This window comes from Akebia trifoliata, chromosome 14 (assembly GCF_017979445.1).
Source record: "Akebia trifoliata isolate Shusen 1 chromosome 14, ASM1797944v1, whole genome shotgun sequence".
Classification (NCBI taxonomy): Eukaryota; Viridiplantae; Streptophyta; class Magnoliopsida; order Ranunculales; family Lardizabalaceae; genus Akebia; species Akebia trifoliata.
The window spans coordinates 34,646,199-34,662,570 of record NC_141388.1 but is presented as its reverse complement, the minus strand read 5'-3'; the positions used below and the strand labels follow the sequence as shown (position 1 = coordinate 34,662,570).

Here is a 16,372-nt window from a genome sequence, read left to right as displayed (position 1 = left end):
ATAAATAATGATTTTGGTCCACCTTGTGGTCCCTTTTAAACCATGTATATGATGGATTTGTATAGGTAAATTTACCATGTATTGTTTACATAGGATGGTTTTGGTCCACATTGTGATCCCCCTTAAACCATGTGCATGCATGCGTGCACAACTTAGTAAGTATTAGCATATATCTTTATCGCTTAAGGTCCAATTTTTTTTATTTTCAACTTATTTTGTGAATCTATCCTTTGTTTTTTCCTCTTACTTGTCAGTTGTATGTTTGATGGAGAGACTCGAAGTTCCAAGCAAAGAGTGGATGTCGAAACCTAGGTTATCAACGGAATATATTGATGGTGTAGTGTCATTTATTGAATACTTGAAAATGAATAAACAGAATTTCGGTTATGATGATCATTATTTTTGTCCTTGTGTCAAATGTCGTAATATTTCATCGAGAAGGAAAGATATAGAAACAATCGTAGAACACTTAGTTTGTGACGGTGTAGATACTTCTTACACGAGATGGATATTCCATGGAGAACATTGGAGGGGTGGGGATCATGTAACAGTCGGGGCTAGTACATATGTTCGTCAGTGTGATGGAGATATGGTCCCAAGAATGACAGATATATTGAATGATGCGCTTGGACGTTTTTCCAACGAAGAAGATGAAGTTACTTGTATGGACGAGTGTTCTGATAGAAACGATGACCAAGTTCATGATGATTCAGTATATGATATTCAATATCACCAAATGATAAAAGAAGCGATGCAACCCTTATATCATTCATGTCGAAAAGAGGATACAAAATTGTCAGTTATAGTTGAGTTGTTGAGTATGAAAACTAGACATCAATGGTCTCAGAAGAGTTTTGATGAATTGTTGCAAATGATTAAAAGGATATTGCCACATGATAACTCTTTACCAGAGAATACCTACTCTACAAAGAAAATGATCAAGACTTTACGGATGAAATGCAAAATTATTCATGCATGTCCTAATGATTGTATATTGTATTGGAGAGAGAATAAAGGTAGAGATAGTTGTCCAAAATGTGGCGAGAGTAGATGGAAACCGGTTAATGAAAAGAAGTCGAGGAAAAAACTATTACCGGTGAAAATATTGAGGTATTTCCCACTAACGCAAAGATTGAAAAGAATGTATAGTGTGCCATGGATTGCAGAGAACATGAAATGGCATTCTAAAGGATGTCAACAACGAAAAGAGTTTATGTGTCATCCAGTTGATTCATCTTGTTGGAGAGGAGTGGATAGTAAATGGGGAGATTTTGCTATTGAGCCACGCAATGTTCGGTTGGGACTTGCAACAGATGGATTTAATCCATTTGGGATGAAAAACAACTCATACAGTTGTTGGCCTGTTATGGTTGTTCCGTATAATCTACCACCATCTTTATGTATGCGGAAGGAGTTTACGATGTTGACACTTTTAATTCCTGGGAGAAATGGTCCAGGACATGACATTGACGTGTACTTGCAGCCACTGATTGCAGAGCTAAATGAGTTGTGGTCTACAGGAATTGAAACATATGATGCTAGCACTAAACATATGTTTACAATGAGAGCAATTTTGTTATGGGCTGTACATGATTTTCCAGCGTACGGTCATTTATCGGGTTGTAAAACAGCGGGAAAATTTGCATGTCTTGTTTGTAGTGAAGGAACAGATTCAATGTGGTTAAAACATGGTGGAAAATTTGCTTATATGGGGCACAGAAAATTTTTAACTGATCTCAACCATCCTTTCAGAAGTCAAAAATCTCAATTTAATGGGTATGAAGAAAAAGAGAAGCAGAATTGTCGGTTGAGCGGAGTTGATCTATTAGCCAAGTTGGAAACAATTCATACAGAGTTTGGGAAATTACCAGGTAAGAAAAGGAAAAAATCTATGAATGATGAGACTCCATGGTCGAAGAGATCAATGTTCTTTGACTTGCCTTATTGGAAGGATTTGCCACTTCGTCACAATCTTGATGTGATGCACATTGAGAAAAATGTGACTGAAAATCTCTTCGCAACAATTATGAAGACGAAGGATAAGACCAAGGATGGCCGTAAAGCTCGCTTAGACTTGAAATAAATGAAGATAAAAAAGAATTTGTGGCCGATGAATATTAATGGCAATGAGGTTTTACCAAAAGCTCTTTACGAACTGTCTAATGAGGAAAAAGAATTAATTTGTAAAACCTTGTGGGATTTGAAAGTTCCTGTCGGATACAGTTCAAATTGGAAACAAAATGTGAGTTTACAAGAACTTCAATTGAAAAATTTGAAATCACATGATTATCACATACTTATGCAACATTTATTACCGGTGTTGCTAATGCACGCATTCAAGATGAAGAATCAAAAATCGTTGCGTGCCGCTATTCGACAACTCTCGATATTTTTCAATGTCTTATGCTCGAAAAAAATCAATCGTTTGGAGTTACAAAGTTTTAAAGGACGTATTGCAGAAACAGTGTGTGTATTTGAAAAATATTTTCCACCTTCCTTTTTTGTTTCTATGATACATCTCCTTGTGCACTTGGTGGAGGAAGCGCTAATGTGCGGACCAGTTAGATATCGATGGATGTATCCTTTTGAACGGTATGTGATGATCAATAAGCAATGAATATTTTTATTTGTCTTATCGTTATCTAATTCGTAAAACATTATTAGGATGATGAAGAGTTATAAACGATATGTGGTGAACCAAACATTCCCAGAAGGTTCTATCACAGAATGTTATCTTATGGAAGAAGCAATGATGTATGCTATGCATTACATGCCCGATGATTTACGTAGAATAGGAAGTCATCAACGAGGCCAACATATGATTATGAATGATGACTGTGAACCTGCCTACCCTATTGATAAGAATGGGAAACGTTATGTTCTGAACAATGTGGAGTACGAGCAAGTTCGCAAATGGGTACTTCGTCAGTCTGCTGAGAATTCTCAATGGGAAAAGTATGTAGCAACAACTCAAATTTATTTCTATATTATATGAATTTAAACCTCATTAATTCATACTATCTTCTATAGGAAATATAATGAATACCTTCAAAGTCTTGCGTCAAGGGCTAATAGTCGAAAGATCAATTCACCAGCAGAGAAAGAAATACCATACGCTCATTGGGTTAGAGAACAACTACATGACGATTTCAGCCCCTCAATCACAAAAAGGCTTGCTATCGGCCCAAATGCTTCTGTAATTTCATATAACGCATATGCAGTAAATGGGTATGTTTTCTATACAGCGGAATATGAAATGAATTTATCAACACAAAACTCTGGGGTGTCAATGAAAGCTGTAACGAGTTTCCGGGCAAATGCTAGAGATACAAATTATGTAGATGAAGAAATTACCTATTATGGTATTGTAAAGAAAATACTTGAGTTGGACTACCTAGATTTCAAAGAGACGGTATTTTATTGTGATTGGGTGCGTATAGAAGATTCAAATGGGTATATGGTTGATCGAGACACAAATTTACGATATGTTAATCTAGAGAGATTGATGAGAAATACAAAAGTGGACGATGAACCATTTATTCTTGCCTTACAAGCAATTCAAGTTTTTTATTGTAAAGATCAAAATCGGCCTACGAAAGCTTGGCACGTGGTTTTAGAAGCTCCAAAGAGATTGAATAAAGAAGTAGACGCTTTTGAAGATCCTTTAGCATTTGTGGCAAGTAACGTGGATGTTTTATCATCTGTTCTTAAAGAAGATATCATTGAAAATGATGATGAAAATTAACTATATTGGTACGTTATGTATCTATTTATGAAAAATAGTGTGTTATAATAGTAATGATCTACTTTTATTTCATTCAAATACAAATTCATTGTTGATATTGTATAATATTTCTGCTTTGCTTGTTATTTAACTCACTATTTGATTTATTGCTTTCATTTTAATCTTATTGCTTTCAAATATTTATACTATTTTTTAATGTTATTCCATACAGGCTTATGTCGTTTGATCAATGGAGAATTCTGACAGCTCGTCGACATCGGATTTTGATAGCTCGACACCCTCGATTCCTACACGAGATAGTCATCAGAGCTCGTCGACATCGGATCCACATTCATCATCTGATTCACGCCTCCATCTAGAATTCAATTCTATGGGGCAATGCATTGGGGAGAATTCGACAGACTTTTCGACCAATATAGGCCGTTATGCGATGGCACACGTGCCACCTTTCTATTCTTCTTGGAGAAAGGTACCAACGGAGTTGCTTGAACTTATTTGGCGTCTCCTCCAGGTTGTTTAAATATTCTATTGATTAGTTGTAATAATTATGAATATTTTCATTATATTATAATTGATTTATTTGTTCATATTTTGACAGTCCCGTTATGACATTTCTGAGGACCACAAGAAGTTTTGCCTACAGAAAGCCGGCCATGCATGGAGAGATTGAAAATATCGATTGGGGAAGGAATATTGCAGAGTTGGTAGTACTGATGCAGAGCGAAAGTTGAATAAGCCCAAAAGTAGATGGATCAAACAGGATGATTGGGAGAAGTTTGTCGATTTAAAATCGACATCGACTGACCAAGAAAAGTGTGACAAAATGAAAAAGCTTCGTAAAAAAAATAGAACTCCACACACAACCGGTAGAAAGGGTATAGCAAAAAAAGCAGAAGAAATGGTAAGTATTAATCTAATTATTAATCTCTATATTCTGTTTCAAATTTCATTAATTTGTATTGTTTTTTATTGATGCATTTTTGCTTTTTAATATTTTGCACATTTTTGGTCTAAACAGAAAAAATATAAGACGGGTGGTCGGCAGCCCACAAGAACAGAGCTCTTCATTGATAGTCATACGAGGAGTGATGGTAGTGCTCTCACTCCTGAGTTGGCCAAATCCCTCGTAAGTAATGTCATTTTTTTGGTCAAATTGTTTATTTTTATCTTTAAAAAAATTACTTATCATCGTAATGTTTTCATTATTTTGTAGGGTCAATTAAACAATCTTATTAAAGAAGATCCTAGCTTTACCCATAAAGATATTGACCATGATCCTATTTCCATTGTATGTATGATTTATATTATTTAATTTTAATTTTTTATTTACATACATTATATTAATCGTAGTTGTGCATAGGTGTTTGGGAAAGATGGAAAAGGTAGAGTAAGAGGTATGGGAGGTGGAGTTTCAAAGACTTCATTACGTTATACAACTCAATGTCGGAATTATACGGATAAGTTTGAAAGAGACATGGTTAATTTAACTCAATTAGTTCATGCACTAATGAAAGATAAGAAGAAGAAAAAGAAGCACAAGAACAAGCACAAGAAAAAAAAATCATCTACATATGAAGTTGGAGGTCCTTCTACTCAGGTAAAATGTAAAAACACTTTAGCTTTAGAGATTCTTCATTTAATTTTTTTTAAAAATATTTAATTCATATAAATGATGGATTTTAGCTTATATATCTAATCATAAACAATAATTTTATAGGCGACATCGGATTCCACAATTCCTAATAGGCGAGGAGGTAAAGAACCAATATCAGAACCATTACCATCCTTGAATAATGGTAAGGTATGCTTATTGATGAACTTTAGAAGGAATGTGATCTACGCCAAAGGAGCACTAGTAGATCCTGAGAAGCCAGATATGGAGTATTATTCAATTTGTATCGATGAGATCATTGATTCTTCGGCTGAGCTAATGGATAGAGATGGACCCCAAGGGACTTTACTTGATATTCTTTGTGGTGAGGTGATTAGATGGCCTAGGAGCCATTGTCGTGTATTTTGATGAGCATGAGGTAATTTCCATAAATGTTGGATAGATGATCATACTGTACTATTTAATTAATTTGTTGTCCCTATTCTAGTTTTATTAATTTTAGCTATTAAATGATCATACTGTACTGATTCTAGCTACCCTTAATTCCACAGATGGAGATGTATGAGAGAAGAGCCAAGAAGGTGGAGGATATAAGGTGTATGATCAAAGCTGAAGATGTGGGACTGTTAGATTGGCTAGAGCTGATCGATGAAATTGGAAGACTAGGATTGGGGTACCTGTTCGAGAAGGACATCAAGAGAATGCTGGATGTCATAGCTACCGAGAACAATAATGATGGAGCGGAGGAGAGTCTCCATGGCATAGCACTTCGCTTTCGTCAGCTTAGACAATATGGGTATGAGATATCCCAAGGTATTAGTCCTTGTCCCTCAAATTTCAATAATCTAGTTAAGATGTTAAATTTAAGACTAATCAGAACCAGTGATTGAGGCAAAAACCTGTCAAATTGGTCAGACCTAAGTTCACTTGTTGGAGGATGGTTGTATTTTTCTTGACATAGTGATTCATGACCATTCTTTCAGTTTTTCTTAATGTCTACAAGTTCTTTTACAAGATTTCTGGAGAGCCTTCATTTGATATCATACTGACATCCCTTTATTGATGACCTTTGCATTCCAATTGCCCTTATATTTTTCAGGCTGTTTCTAGAAGAGCTACTTTACATGAGATGATTAGAGACTACAGGAAAGCAACAAGTGATCTTCAGATACTTATCTCTCTTCTTAAAAAGCAACCAGAGGATAAGACCACAGTGGAAAAAGAAGCCAAGAAAGAAATTCCTTTGAATATGTATCTGATTTTGTAAGTATTTCTGTTAAATTGAATTCCTTGACTATGGATGACCGTCTTGTATATTTTGTTTTGGTTGTGTTTTGCTTCTTGTAAGATGGCCCACCTTGGCTGCTGTTTCCTTTTCAGCCAATGGACAACCAATATAACATGATTTCCTAATTATAACTTTTTTGTTTTTGTTCATCATTTTTTATATATATACGCATTCAGTTTCACTGTCAATTTATGTAGATTGTGGTTTTAGCTTTGAGATTTTTGTGAGTGTTTTTTCTTTCTCGTATTTCTTGATTTCAGGTACAATTTGTTGCTTAGAATATAAGAATCTTTCTCATCTGAAACAAAACATCTGTGCTGAATGGTAAATGATTTCAACTTTGATTGACTTTGAGTGGATTTTGTTTCAATGAATTTACGTGCGTTGTAGCTTAGAAGAGATTTTTGGAATCATTTTGGTAGATCTGTTCTTGATATCATGTTAGAAATGAGAGCAATGTGCATAAAACTGTCTATTAAGGAGCTCTCAGCGAGCTTGAGTTTCTTAGAGAAATCAATATTTTTCAACTTGATCTACAGTTTCTTCAAGAGAAGTTCACGAGTGGTTCTTCATTATTACCTTCAGGCTTCAGGAGTGGTTCTTGTAGCACATGTTACTCATGTAGTTGCTGCTTTAAACTTATCTTGCCCACTTATTTTGGAAGCAATTAATGAAATTGTTCTTATAAAGGTCAGTATGAATCAAATTTATGTACCATATTGTAGAATTGATATACCTTAAAATATAACATAGTCCCTTTTATTGTGTTGTGTAAGGTTATACATTTGTGTACAGAAAAGAATTAGTATACTGCACATACAGTGCAAACTTTGAATATCAGAAAAAATTTCATCACATACAAAAATCAGGATTTGTTTGGCATTCATGTATCCAAGTTTATATGGCTATAAACAGTCCCTATGTGATTGTGAATGAGTAGAGGCATTGAGTCCATGACATGCTTGGGCTATGATATCTAGTTTTGATGAAGGTGAACTTGAATCCAACATTGGAAAAGACCCCCAACTTAGATTGTTTCAGCAGCTAGTTTGATTTAATCCATGTTGTCCCATATTCCAAATTAATGGAGGTGTGTGGCTAGTTAAATAGCTTTTTTTTTTGTATCTTACACAGATGAAGGGGATTTGTTTATGTTTGCTGGTTCCCACCATGGGATGCTTAGTGATCCGCCAAAACTGGGCTTTGAGCAGAGTTCCTCTATTTGAAGTACTCCATGCCAAGGCTCAGATGGTAAGTCTCCATATTACCTATGAGTGGTAATCCTTATTACTTGCATTTAATGGATTAGAATCCCCTCAAAATCAAGCCTTTAAATCCTTATTTTTGGGGTGTCCTGTTAATAGGCCAGCAGACCCATTCACACACTGGATCTAAGTTGGGCTGTGCAATCTATTATATTATAATTGCTGAATCCAAACTTGTTTACTATGCCCATATCTGGGCTTGGGACTGGTAATATAGTGCAAAAGAAACACTACACAGTACTTGTGCTTGCAGTATTTTATATTTCCTAGTGATGAGATATAGTTGAGTGTGTTTGCCAAACAATTGTAAACTCTGAGATTGGTTGATGGATTTCTGATTTTTTATTTAAATATGTTGGTGAGGAAAGAATAACCTATAAAATCAAGTTCAGTTTTAGAACATATTTCTCTTTACCATTTGGCAGGTACGCCAGGTGATTGGAGCCACATTATCAAGCAGATTGGAATGTTTACTTTCACAAGATTGAACACTGAACAAGTTGCCTTCATGACCAAAGAGTTTCACATCTATTTGACATCCGATGGGTAACAATGCTCTTTCCCCTACTATTATTTATCTTTTTAAGGACTCTTCACCCTATTTGCTCACTCTTGTTTCTGTGCAGGCGAATTAGCATGGCTAGTCTAAGCTCTAGAACAGTCCCTCACCTTGCAGATGCTATGCATGCAGCCGTCACCCGTGTTGCTTAATTAAAGGCACATGATATTTTAATAGTTTGATTTTTATCTCCTATTCGACATCTCTACGGAGCATCCTACAACATACTATGAAGACAACGAAGAAATGGGATGACACGTCCAATTGAAGTGGGATTTTTTTTTTTTTTTTTGTAAGACTTCGATACATTGATGTATGTGAATATGATCTCAGGAATTCTTCCAATATGTGAGATTAAAATTTTGAATTATATAAGTAATTTTTTTTTTAAAATCTTACTATTCTTTATACTATAAATTGAATGCAAATTGGTGTGGATTAGATGTGAATAGATGGGATGGAATGTGAATGTTGATGTGGATATGAATGTGTGATTTTTTTTCACAGGTGTAGGTTGAAAACAAAAGCATTTTGTCACATAAAAGTTCTGATCGTCGAAAATATGGTAAGAACCCAGATTCGACGGTCTTAAACCGTCGAAAATATTTATTCGACGGCTTATAGCTGTCGAAAATATGTTATTCGACAGCTTATAGCTGTCGAAAATATATTATTCGACGGTTTACGGCTGTCGAATTTATAAAGAATTCTATGGTTTTTAGCCGTCGACTTTTTTTTCGACAAGAAAAAATTCGATGGTCCCATTCGACGGTCATGACTGTCGACTTGATCCATAATTCGACGGTTTTAGACCGTCGATCTTTGGGTATTTTCACCTAGTGGATGATGTACTTATAATTTTAAATTACATATATTTTTTGATTTATTTCTACGATTTAAAATATATGAAGAACGAAGTTGAGATTCTAAATTTTTTAAAGATTTCATTGTAACTTTTCATCTGAATATTCATTTTACAACTATAATACATGCATTTTCAGTATTTCGAGAAGATCTATCTAGTTGTAGGCATCAAAATGTTTTAAGAGACTTTGCAAGTTTTTAAATTATTGAGAAAATCTCTAAAATCAAACTTCGGCCTATATATTTTAATTAAGGACCCATCGACTAGCCTTCTAAAGATTGGGGATTTGGATGTTCATAGATGAAGCCCATGGTCTAAAATAAATCTATGTGATCCACATATTAAGTATTGGGCCCTACACCCAAATAAATGAGTTTGGCCCACTAACAATCCATAAAAAAATTTTAATCAAATTTGGACGAATTTAACTTGTAGATGAACCAATCAAATCTCTTTAAATCAATGTATAATTGAGAAACTAAATTATTTTTAAGTCTATAAATACCAAAGCCTCTTTCAGTTGGGAGGCATGATCTGGATCACTCTCTCTTAGAAGATAGAAACTTTCAAGTCCTTCTCTAGAGACGAAGTAGAGTTATTCAAGAGATCCAGACTCCGATTAAAGAGAATATCAAACCTAAAACCCCTTCCCTGAAAGTCAAGAAATCATTTTCAATCGATAAAGTGCAAAACCTGAAGAGAAAAAAATTTATGGAAGCCTTTGGAGAAGATTAAGTACAAACAAAGTCATTGTCAAAGCAACCTTCTCAACCGATTACACACGTAACCCTGAGAGAATAAAGTTACACACACACGCCATTTTTGTTTTTGTATTTGATTATTAGTGAGAGTAAAACACTGAGATTTGTATCTCCTTTTTTTTATATCAAAAATCAATGAAATCATTTGCAATCTTATTTCATGAATCTCGAAGTAGATTTTGTGAAATTTGTTGTCGACACCAGTATAATAGTTGAAAAAATAAAAAAATATAAAGGAAAAAATCTAGATCACATTTCCAATGTCGAGCTCACCACTTTTTATTATTTAGATCAAAAATTTTATAGTCAAGTTCAACACTTTTTAAAAATTGTTGAATTCAACAATATAAAATATCAAATTTGACAATAAAAAGTAGTGAGCTCGAAAATATAAAGTGATAAGCTCGACAATAAAAATGTTGAACTTGACAATAAAAGAAATTGTTGTTAAGCTCAATACTATATAAAATTTTGGAATCTCAACTTTGTTCTTCATATTTTGTTATAAATCATGCACTACGTGAAAACTGAAAAATTCGACATAAAAATTTAATGAGCCAAGGCCCACGAATTTTAGAAACTGAATTTTGATGGTCGAGGACCGTCGAAATTCTTGATGTTCCCAGATTTGATGGCTTAGAGTTGTCAAATTTCTCTCATCCCTCATTATTTTGATAGTTTCTGCCCGTCGAAAAAAAAATTGACAATGAAAATTTTGACGCCAATTCAATCTCTTAGTCTGTCGAATTTTATGAAATTTGATGGCCCAAGGCCATCAAATTTGGGCTTTTTTCACATTGTGATGGAAATAAATAAAAATCATTTGCGATAAAAATCGTCAAAAATGATTGCAATCGTCATTTGAAAACCAAAGTATGTGAAGAAGATGAAAAATGAGGTAATTTTAATATTTCAAAATTATTATAACTTGAGATGAGGTTGAGAGACCATTATGAAATAAAAATTTTACTAAATGGACCATCAAGCAACGATCCAAAACTTGGGGACTATTGAGAAAGAATCCCTTGTGCCAAGGCTCTTTAAGTAATTTACCCTAAAAATTAAACTAATGTGAATTTGTCCTCAATAATATTTAGAGTCGACCTGGAGTGTCCTCAAGATTGGATCTCATATCATACATTGACGTGAAAGTGAATAGGAACCATAGAAGCTTTTTCGGTTGCATCTCGAGGAAATGCATCTATGGTTCCCATACACTTTCACTTCAAGATGTGCAATGTGAGGTCCAATCTTAAGCTCACTTCAGCATTATTTGTAATATTTATCTCTTAATATAAGTTGAAAGGATTCAATTAATTGGAAAAGAGTCATGCGGGAGGAACCTCAAGATTGACATCGATTTCAAATCAATTTCGAGGAAATGTAACAGAAATGAGAAGATTGATCCCTAGGGGTTTCCATTGGCGCTAATCCCTTTTTCTCTTCTTAGTCCTATGTTATCACTTGACCTTAGAAAAGTCGAGTGCAATTTTGTTGAGGCACATAGTAGCCGCGCAATCCTATTGGTACTAATCCCTTTGAATTTTGATAATATGATTCGGTTTTTTCGCCTAATGCCCCGACACCATCTTCTCTCTCTTGCCCATAATGAAAAAAGAAAACTTTCCGATCTGATCACCTTGTGACATTCAAAACATGATCCGATGCAATGGAGTTGTAGAAGACAAAATTACATGAGCTTTAAAAAAAATTTAAATAGTTATTTTTCATCGTTGAATTTTATTTTTAAATTTGGGTGCTCTCCAGCCATCCATTTTCAACACCTTGTATCAAGCTCAAAAAGCAATATTTTTAAACTATTTTTTTTAATATGAATATTTTCATGAAATCTAAAAGATTTTGTTGTTGGATTATAAATGTGATAATTAATGTGAGCCCAACAATCTTTTTTAAGATTTGAAATCTAAAAAAAAAAACAAATGTCAACAATGGGCAAGATAGAGAATCCCTTTATTGCTAATGTCATTCGCATCACATGTCAAATGTGTGTTTGGCTGTGAGCAAACGCGTCAAGGGCATGTACTAAAACCGTGTCATATTATGAGAGCACTCAATCCCTTTTTATCCTCTCAACCTTATAAAAGTCAGAATGCAATTTTGTTGACGCATAGTGACTGTGCAATCCCATTGGAGGATTGCTAGAGATTTTAACAGTCCCTCCATCTTAATTTTTTTTACAATTCTCATACTCTTTATTAATTAAATATAAATCCATCATTTTCAATTGAAATAGCAAAACACTTGTCTTACTAACGATAAGAATTTAATCCTTACAAAGCGTCGTTTTACTCATATGGATAACCACATCACCAATCCAGCATCACAGCCCTCTGAGTTTCTTCGAAAAATTCAGATATAAAAATAAATAAAATTTAAGAAACAATTTTTTTTTAAGCTTGATCCAAGTTTTGAAAATTGATGGTTACCGAATTTCAAAATAACTCCCTAACTTAAAATTGAAATTCAAGAGTGAAAAATAATTTTTTGGAGATTTATTTTTTTCAAAGTTGATAGACTTTTGTCCTCTACATTATTGAAGCAATCATCATATTTTTGGATGCCACAACACTACAAAAAAATTGTCAAATAGGAACAAACGTCTAAAACGGTATTAAGCCGTTTTCATTTAAAAACGGTATTAAACCGTTTTACTTTATAAAACCGTTTTATTCGTAGTTTAAACGCCCCAATCACCGTTTCTTTTTATTCGAACAAACATCTCTCAGTCTCACTCACTCTCTCTCTCTCTCACAGCCGCTCCCTCGATCGAGCGCTCTCTTTCTCTCAGTCGCTCTCTCAGTAGCTCCCTCGATAGAGCTCTTTCTCTCTCTCAGTCGCTCTCTCAGTAGCTCCCTCGATAGAGCTCTCTCTCTCTCTCGATCTCCCAGTCGCTCTCTCAGATCTCATCTCTCTCTCTCTCTCAGTCGCTCCCTCGAACAACGTCTCAATCTCTTCCCTCTTTAATTCGTTGGCTTCATATCTCTCTCTCTCTCTCTCTCTCTCTCTCTCTCAGTCGGAGAACTCGAAAACCCCCAAAATCTGAAACTTCTCTCTCTCTCTCTCTCTCTCTCTCTATCAGTCGGAGAAGAACTCCCCCAAAATCTGAAACATCTCTTTCGATCTCTCTTTAACAACATTTGGGATTATTCAAATTGAAAGGTATGTAATTCTATTATTCGATCTGAATTTTAATTTAATTTTAAAGTCAGGTATATTTATTTTAATTCAGATTCTTCTTCGATCTGAATTTTATTTTAATTTTTGAAGAATTTCTTTATGTGTGGTTGGTACAATTCTATAGAGGACTTAGTATAGATCATAATCCATGATCCAACATTTTGGAGACAACTTAGACGAGTGATCTCTGACTTTTGAGGCATCCGAGCGAGATTTCTATTATGAATCAGCCATCCTAATGACTGGTCCAAAACACTAGTCATCTTGTCCAAGAATTTGAAAAACTCGACCAAGTCGACCATTATAGAACGGTTATATATGTAATTGATTTTTCAGAATTTAAATATTTGTGAGCTATATAAAATGAGATTTTGTGATTTTAGCATCTAATATTAGTCTACATGCTGTCAGAGTCATCTTGGTCTCGGTGGTTGCTGAGATGATTCAAAATACTAAGATTAAAGATGATGTCTTGAGATGTGTTTATGTTCTGTGCAGTCATTTGTTTCATTCTAGTTCCTTTATGAGTGATCAAAATTTACAATCAACAGCTTAACACATGGGCACAAACCACTCCATGTATCTAGTCAAGAATATAGTTACTCTTCTTATATATGACAAGGGCCTGATTGCCTGGTTTTTATGCAGAAATACGTTCATTACCTAATTGATTGACACTTCTGCACCCGTTGCAAACTATAGGAAACCATATACTTCTCTACTTAGAAAAAGAAGACACCTATTGAACCCCTCGAACCACTCCTCAAAAGAACAAAATACTCAAAATACTAATATAGAAGTTCTTGAAGAATGTTCCTTCCCATCGAATGCTTAAGAATTCCTTTCCTTCCAAAGGTCCCAACAAGCTGCAAAAGATAGTAAGTGCTGTAGAGTCCTTCCATTTCTGTGGATTAAGGTATGATTGACTTGACTCCCAAAATGATTTGAATATGAAACAAAAATTAACTGAATCATACAGTGACATGTAAGATTGTCAATAGTTAGTATTGTATTTGCCAAGTCAGACAATCATTTAAGGACTGTGTTACCATTTCTACATTGGAATTACATGTTTCTATGACCCTTCAACAATAAAATTCTGTTGGATTTTTTTAGGCCATTTAAGGCTTCATTGGTAATCATTATCATTATTATCCAAATATATTTGAATTTCGTTATTGTATAAAATAGAATATAATTTTTATCCTAAAAAGTAGCCAACTTTCGACGCCTTTTGTCCAAAGTAGCAATATGGGGATGAGGATTGTTATAGTTATCCTCCTTTTTTTTTTTTCTTTCAATGATGATAATTTCTCACTAGTGTTTGAATATTAGGTTTAGTTTATATTAAAATTCATTATGCTTGATCTAAGTATGCCACTTATATCACTACAAAAGATGAAGCATCCCAATTAAGGTTTTATGTGGATGAGCCTACTTTTACAAATCTGCATTGAAAGTAACTTCTAGTCTTAGTCTTACTGTTGTGGGAGTAGCTAATTTCTAGTCTTAGTCTTATTGTTGTGAGAGCAATTCTTAAGAGTTTTCCCTCTTTTCTTTAATTTGGTAGGCCTAGCATAAGTAATTTGTGACTTAGTGAGTAACTTCTAGTCCTAGTCTTACTGTTGTGGGAGTAGCTAACTTCTAGTCCTAGTCTTTTTGTCTCTGGTCATTAAACCCTTCCATCTATAGATATTCCTTTGCTCTGTACTTATATTTTTTATTCTAACATTTGTTTATAGGTTAGATGTCCTATTAGTATAGCTTGTAAATTCAATCATTTACTTCCTCATATTTATTTGGAGTACCTCGACTTAATTTCAATTTGTATCAGAATGTGAACAACATTTCAATGCTATAAATGTTGGATTTGTTATAAGCTTGTATTATGATTAGATACACGCGTATCCAAATGATACCTCTTTGGCTCTTTCAGATCTCCCCTACCTCGAACACGAGTTTCCCATTTCGATTTCTCTCTTATAACACCAACAAATATATAAATCCAAAACCTGATATATGAAAATTGCCCTAGTTTGATTTTCTATCATAACAAGTATTTTTCAGGCTAATTTCAATCTTGGTTCTCTTGTCTAGGAAAGGGAACTATTTTTAATATTTGGCCGAATTTAAACCAGGGAATGAACGTAAAGAAGTGGCAGATCAGTCACTCAAGGCCTATGAGGTCTCTTTTTATATATATATATATATATATATATATATTTTACGTTCTTTGTAATTTTTCAAACTTTACAAGTGGAAATGAGAGTGGTTATGGAATTTTTTGTGGTGATGTAGGCTGCCACTAGCACTGCTTCAACAGATCTCCCACCAATCACCCAATCAGACTTGGTTTAGTCCTCAACTTCTCTGTTTTTTACTATGAGATATTGAACTCATCCAAAAGGTTTGCAAGCTTCTCTATGTTTTCCTTTGCGTATTTAATTTGGATTTCTATTTTTAAAACTTTTGCTTTTGCCTTCATTTCTATTTTTTAGTTCAAATTTAAATAATAATAATAATAATAATAATTGAACTCTATTAAATTTCTTACTTTTAATCAATAATGATTACCCGTTAGATCATCTTATCACTTCAAGGTTTCTTATAATGCAGGGCATGCCACCTTGCCAAACAAGCATTTGACGAGGCTATTGCAGAACTCGATGCCCTCAACGAAGAATCTTATAAGGACAGCACCATTATAATGCAGCTTCTTAGGGACAATCCCCACTTTGGACTTCAGATTTACCCGATGAGGGAGGTAAAGAAGAACAAGTCTTCTTTGTTCTTCATTTTTTTGGCAACCATCTTACATCGTCTTTTTTGATCAATAAGTTACATTTTTTTTCTCGTTTCAAGTCATCTCACATGAGCTTCTTTTTCTTCTTTTGCAACCTTAATTTTGTTTATGAGCTTTTCTTATGCTTTGAAGAATAAAATTGACTTCTACGATGTTTATAATGGTTGGTTTTACTACTTATAGAGTGTGAATATCTCTAAGATCTTTTTCACCACATCTGAATGATTAGAATATCATATACATATACCAGTAATTAAGATGGCAGATTCATTATAA

General features: G+C 34.1%; 3 protein-coding genes and 1 long non-coding RNA gene across 11 annotated transcripts; all 4 read left to right on the top strand.

Moving 5' to 3' along the window:
- Positions 1–265: 265 nt before the first annotated feature.
- On the top strand, positions 266–2,083 carry LOC147386942 (uncharacterized). The gene has a single exon (XM_086424650.1). The coding sequence runs from the start codon at positions 266–268 to the stop codon at positions 2,081–2,083; it is 1,818 nt and encodes a 605-aa protein (XP_086280776.1).
- On the top strand, positions 1,426–3,745 carry LOC147386941 (uncharacterized). Its single transcript, XM_086424649.1, has 2 exons — positions 1,426–2,955; positions 3,031–3,745. The coding sequence occupies exons 1-2, from the start codon at positions 2,666–2,668 to the stop codon at positions 3,743–3,745; spliced, it is 1,005 nt and encodes a 334-aa protein (XP_086280775.1). The 5' UTR covers positions 1,426–2,665.
- Positions 3,746–3,977: 232 nt separating this feature from the next.
- On the top strand, positions 3,978–8,731 carry LOC147386940 (uncharacterized). Of its 5 annotated transcripts, none has more exons than XM_086424458.1 (11): positions 3,978–4,256; positions 4,344–4,646; positions 4,764–4,871; positions 4,959–5,033; positions 5,106–5,342; positions 5,463–5,775; positions 5,909–6,170; positions 6,457–6,620; positions 7,780–7,896; positions 8,336–8,456; positions 8,537–8,730. In XM_086424458.1, the coding sequence occupies exons 2-6, from the start codon at positions 4,569–4,571 to the stop codon at positions 5,763–5,765; spliced, it is 801 nt and encodes a 266-aa protein (XP_086280584.1). In that variant the 5' UTR covers positions 3,978–4,256; positions 4,344–4,568; the 3' UTR covers positions 5,766–5,775; positions 5,909–6,170; positions 6,457–6,620; positions 7,780–7,896; positions 8,336–8,456; positions 8,537–8,730. The 5 variants fall into 5 exon arrangements, with proteins under 5 accessions (XP_086280584.1, XP_086280585.1, XP_086280587.1 ...); XM_086424459.1 differs by lacking the exon at positions 8,537–8,730 and adding an exon at positions 6,906–6,969 and having other exon boundaries at positions 8,336–8,530; XM_086424461.1 differs by lacking the exon at positions 7,780–7,896 and having other exon boundaries at positions 8,537–8,731.
- Positions 8,732–12,916: 4,185 nt separating this feature from the next.
- LOC147386939 (uncharacterized) lies at positions 12,917–16,372 on the top strand. Of its 4 annotated transcripts, none has more exons than XR_015172287.1 (4): positions 12,917–13,275; positions 13,942–14,171; positions 15,592–15,700; positions 15,910–16,372. It is a non-coding gene; the product is annotated as an uncharacterized LOC147386939 (long non-coding RNA). The 4 variants fall into 4 exon arrangements; XR_015172285.1 differs by having other exon boundaries at positions 13,942–14,209; XR_015172288.1 differs by lacking the exon at positions 13,942–14,171 and having other exon boundaries at positions 12,925–13,275.

Coding starts and splice junctions, on each gene's coding strand:
- LOC147386942 (XM_086424650.1), top strand. CDS start 266: ATGGAGAGACTCGAAGTTCCAAGCAAAGAGTGGATGTCGAAACCTAGG.
- LOC147386941 (XM_086424649.1), top strand. CDS start 2,666: ATGATGAAGAGTTATAAACGATATGTGGTGAACCAAACATTCCCAGAA. Junction 2,956..3,030: donor GAGAATTCTCAATGGGAAAA/GTATGTAGCAAC, acceptor TATCTTCTATAG/GAAATATAATGAATACCTTC.
- LOC147386940 (XM_086424461.1), top strand. CDS start 4,569: ATGAAAAAGCTTCGTAAAAAAAATAGAACTCCACACACAACCGGTAGA. Junction 4,872..4,958: donor CTGAGTTGGCCAAATCCCTC/GTAAGTAATGTC, acceptor ATTATTTTGTAG/GGTCAATTAAACAATCTTAT. Junction 5,034..5,105: donor ACCATGATCCTATTTCCATT/GTATGTATGATT, acceptor AGTTGTGCATAG/GTGTTTGGGAAAGATGGAAA.